The 6,965-nt window shown below is 32.7% G+C and overlaps 1 protein-coding gene across 2 annotated transcripts; it reads right to left on the bottom strand.

Moving 5' to 3' along the window:
- Window positions 1-249: 249 nt before the first annotated feature.
- On the bottom strand, window positions 250-5,926 carry LOC101513648 (isocitrate dehydrogenase [NAD] regulatory subunit 1, mitochondrial-like). Of its 2 annotated transcripts, none has more exons than XM_004509369.3 (4): window positions 5,207-5,926; window positions 3,771-4,010; window positions 2,185-2,263; window positions 250-677 (listed from the first exon to the last, which is right to left on the bottom strand). In XM_004509369.3, the coding sequence occupies exons 1-4, from the start codon at window positions 5,726-5,728 to the stop codon at window positions 436-438; spliced, it is 1,083 nt and encodes a 360-aa protein (XP_004509426.1). In that variant the 5' UTR covers window positions 5,729-5,926; the 3' UTR covers window positions 250-435. The 2 variants fall into 2 exon arrangements, with proteins under 2 accessions (XP_004509426.1, XP_004509427.1); XM_004509370.4 differs by having other exon boundaries at window positions 3,771-3,998; window positions 5,207-5,910.
- Window positions 5,927-6,965: the final 1,039 nt, after the last annotated feature.

A 6,965-nucleotide genomic window follows, 5' to 3' on the forward strand; every position in this document is an offset into this window, starting at 1 on the left:
GACTATCTTGAAAAGTCATAGTAAATCATACATAGAAGAAAGCTAGTCTGTGAGACATAATTACAGTTTGTTTTACCCTCTGAATGTGCTATGATTTTTTTAGAAGCATATGGGTTTAAAAATGGAAAGTAGCGCTCTATATAGGATGTTCATATGAAACAATTTTTCCTAGCAGATCTTCAAAAATAGCTGGGTCATAATAATTAATATATATAAATAGCAAATCAAATATTTTAAATAGAGAAAAAGTTATCACTTTCTCCTTAAATCTTCGGGAGAAAAAATAATACATCATTTTGTGTGTTGCATAAACATTATTCAGGACAAAAATTGCTATTTTCAATTTGTTGGGTGCACAACAATGTTGATAAAATCAACTAGAAAAAAGATTATACGAGGCTGACTTGGCATTTGGGAAATTAACAACTAAATGAATCAATCTAAAGCATCTATTACTGCATCGACAACCTCTTGAGTGGTGCTTGTCCCTCCAAGATCTTTTGTCCGATACTTACCCTCGAGAATCACTTTTTCAACAGCAGTTTCCAAACGGTCAGCGAATGCAGGAAACTGGAGATGCCTAAGCATCATAGCTGATGAGAGAAGAAGTGCCACTGGGTTGGCTGTCTTTTGTTCTGCTATTTTATCAAACACAGCATGCTCAGACCCAACATTACCTGCAAAAAAGGCACCCATGGTTTGTTTTTATCAGGCAATAGTTTGATATTTGATTAGATAATCACGTTTCTGAATAATAACTTCTACCCAGAATCCCTAACCCCAACAGCCAGCTCCAGCCTACCATGAGTATTTCCACTGCCACCACCATCATATTCATAGCTACTAATCCCTCAATTTATGGGTGGGAATAGGTCCCAATAAGGTCCTGTGACCTATTCTACTTTCAGTTATTTTATTGAATTGACAAAGTCAAAAAATTTGTAGAAGTCTATTTAGCTAAATAGTTCATGTTTCATGCCACTAAAAAAGTCTTTTCAGCATAAACAAACTAACATATTTAAGTAAATACTCCCTCTGTTCCATATTTAAGTAAATACCTATGACAAAATTCACAGGTATTAATAAAAGTAGTTGGAGCAATAAACTTGTTAAAAGTGTTACTTTTCTACATTTACCCTTATAATTATTGATATCATAAGTGAGAGAAAGAATTTACATTTTTCGATGAGAATTAAATAGATATTTTTGTAAAGAAGTCATAAATGCATGTTAAATTTTGAAAAAGGTATTATATTAAAGGAAGAAATCTCAAAAGTAGGTCTTATAAAAACGGATAGAGGAAGTACTATTATTATAGTTATTATATTAAATGTTGTACATTGTGTTAGTTATATGCTTGCTAACCTTTTCAATAATTTAAACATATTGCCTTTATAAATTTTTGGCATATTTAAAGGTCTTACTATAATATTGAATATCAGGTGAAACCTCAAAATAGATTTATATCATAATCATACAAATACATCATACCTTATATTACTCAGCTCATCCTATCTATATTTCTATCCATATGTCTCATGCTTCTTAGTAGTAGTGGTTTTAATTTTTAATTTTCATATCTTATTATAAATAGAATCTAACTCGATTGTCTATTAGTTTGTTAGTCTATTTAACAATGGGTTAGATGACTTGTTTAGAGATGTTCATACGAAATAATCTTTAAAAAAGGCTAATAAGCTATACCAAGCTTTTAAAAAGGTTGAGTAAACCTAAAAGAAAGCCTATGACAAGTAACAAGTTAGACTTGGACCTTGAATTATTTGAACATGTCTATTTATGCAAAGCTCACTACTCCATTTCACTAACTACAGAAACTTTTGTTGTCACTACCATCAACTGCATTACCTCCACAGTGAATCAGTGGAAGCAATCATCTAAGATACTTCCTGATATTATTATAGAAAAATGATATTCTAGCTTGATATATGTCTCATATGATCAAACAGACTAATTTAATAAACACACATTTATTCGCAAAGTTTTTCACTGCATTTAAATTTTCTCTGGAATAATCATCTAGACAAGTAAAAAAACTCTGCCTAGTTTTTAAAATTCTGAATATTATTCACATCCATTAACATGGTAAAGTGAGCCAGGAAGTATTCAAAAGCCAACATAATCAGATCAAAACTCTAAAGTTGCAGTACAGTAGTAAGACTATACCTCCTGGCATGACTCCGGTGCCTCCAGCAATGCCTGCTGCAGTATTCGCAACTAGATTTCCATACAGATTTGGGGTAACCTAGCACAAGGTAAAAGTATGCATGAATTACAAAGTTACTTTTATTCAACTAAATCAGAAACAAATTACGAAGACCAAAGAGTTGCAAGACAGAATCATCTGGACCTGAGGTTAATGACCACCCCCCTGCAACGGTTCATACTTGGACCAATAGAATAAAAAGGAAAATTTTATTTATCCCTTCAATATTCCACAAAGTACATCTACATCCTCAAGGTATGTTGGGATGGATAAGTTAGGGGAGAAAAGGACTGAAGGGTTAATTTTTAAATATTCAGTGTGATATAATGTTTTCAAAAATTAATAAGTGATGTTTAGAAAGCTAAGTGATAATCACTCATATTATTCCTCTCCTTTTCAAAACAAAAGAAAGAAAAGGGAAATTTACCTCCCCTCTCTTCCCTTCAAACTTCTATATCCAAACATATGCTAAAGGTCAAAGATTTATGCACCATTCCTTTTATAGAAGAACAAGGGAAATAAGTAATTATTTTTCTAAGACAATCAAACCTTGTTGATCCATGTCATAAAAGTGTTTGAATCTCCACTTTAGGAGGTTTCGGCATGTACAAAGGAGAATGTAGTTGTCGTAGTATTCAGAGTATATCAGATAGAAGGTAGTTCAATCGATAGAAGCAAAGAAAGGCTTAAAAAAACAATAGGCAGAACTATTAAGAAAGACTTAGAGGTCAATGGTTTGGCTATAGATATGATTTATGATAGAATATTATGACATTGTTTGACCCATGTTAATAAATTACCGGATGCTATCATATTTCCAGGACAATGTACTTAGGACATACTCTTTCTTTTCTTTTTCCCACATTTCTAGGAACATAACCAAATTTGAAAATGTCTCAATCCCCCAGCCATTTCAAAAATAATATATTTCACCTTAAAATGTCCTTTGAACCAAGTGATAATCACTCATATTATTCCTCACCTCAAAAATTAATAAGTGATGTTTAGAAAGCTAAGTGATAATCACTCATATTATTCCTCTTCTTTTCAAAACGAAAGAAAGAAAAGGGAAATTTACCTCCCCTCTCTTCCCTTCAAACTTCTATATCCAAACATATGCTAAAGGTCAAAGATTTATGCACCATTCCTTTTATAGAAGAACAAGGGAAATAAGTAATTATTTTTCTAAGACAATCAAACCTTGTTGAACCAACAGTGGAAAATCTATAGCGAAAAAAATGAATCATGATTTATACAAGCAACTAAGCTCTTGCTTTTCTTTGTCCTGCCTGCCATGACTCATTTCTCAGATGATATTCAAGTATAAGTCATTAACTGAAAATAAGAAACATTTACTCGACCACTGGCAACAGTCTATGAAAAAAAAGTGAACACCAATGGGCTCATAATATGAGGTTTTATTGTTTTTGCCACCAACACTCTAATAGCACAAAGTTAATAACCTTGCCAAACATAATAAACTGTAGACCTATCTGTTTACTTTGCTCAATCAAAGATTAAAGAGAAGTGGATAAATTTTACATACCATTACATCAAACTGCTCAGGCTTCGAAACAAGCTGCATGCAGCAATTGTCCACAATAATTTCATTATATTTAATTCCAGGGTACTTGGTGGCAACCTCTCGACAAGATTCCAAGAACAAACCATCTGCAAGCTTCATTATATTTGCTTTGTGGACAGCAGTCACTTTCTTTCTGTTATTCAGGTAAGCGTACTCAAATGCATATTTGGCAATACGCTCAGAACAGAACTTCGTGATCACCTACCAAAAACATCAAGTCAAACCGCAAACATAGCCCAATACTGCATCAGTAAAACAGCAACATAAAACTAAATAGATATTCCTAGGTAAAATAAGTTCCTATATAATTTGTGAGTATTTTCTACTTTCATTGCTTATTTTTTTTTAATATTTGTATTTTCTACAATTGAATACTTAAGAACCAAAGTTTTAAATTGAAGTTGTGTCACCACCCTTGAAGTTAGATATCAGGTTTCGGGCCTAAGCCCAACCAAATATGCTGATTAAGTGATTAGTGGATTGGTTTCAACAATTGCTAATATGGCCAGTTTGTAAGAGGAGGAAACATTATCTATACAGAGAAGGCATAGCAAGGGGAAGTCATTCAGATTTAATTTCAGTTAGAACCTGAGGGGTTTGGGCAGAGAGAGAAATGTCTCTTCCCTGAGGAGTTTTTGCTCTGGGGTTACAAGGAGCTTCCTTCTGTAATACATTTATTTTCAATCAATAATTCAGTTTATTCCGTTCTTTAAATTCAGGTTCCTATCACTTGATATACTACATAAACTCACAGTCAAATGCGGCTGATGCAGCCTCAATCATGGTCGCTTACAATTGCAAAGACATCAAAAGTCATGATATTGTGGCTCATATTGCAATGACATACCTTTTTTTAAAACCATGTAGTTAACAAACAAACTAACCCCTACAAGATCAATTACGAATGCCAAATTAATCTTCATTAGTTAAAATTCAAAATGCTACTCAAAGCTAAAGTTAGATCTAAATGACTATGTTTGGATTTCCGTTGCAAACCTATGGGTCTAAAGAACTCTACAAATTCAAACTTCCTTCTCAAGTCTCAACTATGATATAAAGCCCAGATACATAATACAAGACACAACATTGACATGTAGGCACCGATAATAATTTGACAAAATGGAAGTGACTAAATGTAATAATTACATGTTTCATTGTTGGACACGGACACGTGGCAAGAGTGGAATGGCGTGGAATGATATAACATCAATTTGTTAAAAATTAACCAGCATATTATATTCCATTCCACTCCATTTCATCCTATACAATAAATCAAAACATACTTTCACAATTTTAATTTGGAAATTCTCTTATTCCACACAACTCACAACTTGATGATAAAATTGATAATCAATAAAAAGGGAAAACAATAAACAACAAAGAAATCAGAATTTTACCTTAAGGCTTTCAACGACGCCAGGAACGACCTCATGTTCAAGTCCAGCATACTCGCCTTCAGTATTCTCCCTAATGACAACGATATCAACATTATCATGTCTGGTTGGCAATCCAGGAAGATTGAAACAATTAACAAGCGAAGCATATAGATCAAGCTCCTTCCTAAGCTGAACATTGAGAGAACTAACACCACCGCCCATAGGAGTAACCAATCCACCTTTAAGACAAACCTTATTCTTACGGATCGAGTCAAGAACCTCGGATGGAACGGCTTTCATGTCACCATGGACATCGAATTTTTCGAAGTAAACAGGCGCGTGCATCGCCTCCATGACTTGTTCGACGGCTCCGGTTACGAGTGGTCCGATTCCGTCGCCGGGGATCATGGTAACTGGACGCGGTGTTCCGTCGCCTGGACGGTGCATATAGGTTACCCATCGGGTTGAACCGAGGGAATTGGATTGGGATTGGGATCGGGTTGATAAGAGGTGTTTGAGGAGGGGTATGGATCTTCTCGCCATTTGTGATTCGGTTGGGGTTTTGAAGAAAAAGATATATTTGTGTTGTGTGTCAGATTTGGTTTAGTGTGATATGTCTGAAGCCACCATGAAAAGACAATTTGGCGAATATTATTGATCGGGAATAATAATTATGGAAAATGGAAAAGTCGATGGGAACACGGAGTGATTGGAAGAACCGGGATTGTAGTGGCCAGTAAGAATTGGACTTTTTTTTTTAATATATTTTATTGTTTTAATTTTCTGTTTTAATATTCTTTTTGACATAATTAATTAATTAATATTAATATAGAGAAACGAATAATTTGAAGATCGGGCATCCAATTCAAAAAAAATTAAAAAAAAAATAAATAATAATAATAATAATAATAATAATAATAATAATAATAATAATAATAATAATAATAATAATAATAATAAGAATGTGAGCTGTTACTCATTCATCATTCTAAAAATTTTGATAAATATTAAATATTTAATAGTGGTGACTTATATATAATGTCTTAAAGTTTTTAAGTGGAAATCTGATATCAAAATCAATCTCATCAATTCCAGTGTTTATGTTTTACATCGCCTATAAAGATAGTAAATATTAGATATATAAGAAAATAGACACATATTAAATGGTCATTTTTTTAGTTCAAAAATTTAAAAGATAATCTAAAACTATCCTTTTAAAACAGAAGAACCAATTTTGTAATTCAATATAAATATAGAGACTAAAACTGCAATTAAGTCAAAATTAAAATAATATCGTAACTCCACAACAAATTTTGAATTTTCAAGATTCATTTTTCCAATCATAAATGCATGTACATCCAAATCCTACTAGTCCGCCTTGATAATTGATACTCTTTGAAATAATAAAAGTTAACTATTTTTCTTATCTTACTATAATAACAAATTTTGAGAAACACGGTTTTTTCATTATTTTTATTGAACTAACATTAATTGAGTTGTCAACCAATAATTTCAAAAAATGTCTCCATCTATTGTTGGAGTTTAGGATTAATCTCATGTCTACGATAATCCACCTATAGGGTCCGCCCACTTGCACATATCAACTCCTTTTATGTTAAGGCCATTCAAACCATAAATAAGATCTTCCTCCGAAGTTTAAAACATACAAAATCATTGTTCAATGTTTCATCTTCATTGACTTTATTGAGGCTTGAGACTACATTTCATCTTACATTCACTAGATATCACATGGGATTCAACTCATACAAACTTCCAAATT

The sequence above is a fragment of the Cicer arietinum genome, chromosome 7, assembly GCF_000331145.2.
Source record: "Cicer arietinum cultivar CDC Frontier isolate Library 1 chromosome 7, Cicar.CDCFrontier_v2.0, whole genome shotgun sequence".
Taxonomy (NCBI): domain Eukaryota; kingdom Viridiplantae; phylum Streptophyta; class Magnoliopsida; order Fabales; family Fabaceae; genus Cicer; species Cicer arietinum.

What these genes read in the sequence shown, in the direction of transcription:
- LOC101513648 (XM_004509369.3), bottom strand. Translation starts at nt 5,728, where the DNA reads ATGGCGAGAAGATCCATACCCCTCCTCAAACACCTCTTATCAACCCGA. An exon ending in GCGTCGTTGAAAGCCTTAAG is followed by an intron (nt 4,011 to 5,206) that starts GTAAAATTCTGA and finishes TGTTTTTGGTAG; the next exon opens with GTGATCACGAAGTTCTGTTC. An exon ending in CTGAGCAGTTTGATGTAATG is followed by an intron (nt 2,264 to 3,770) that starts GTATGTAAAATT and finishes ACCTTGTGCTAG; the next exon opens with GTTACCCCAAATCTGTATGG.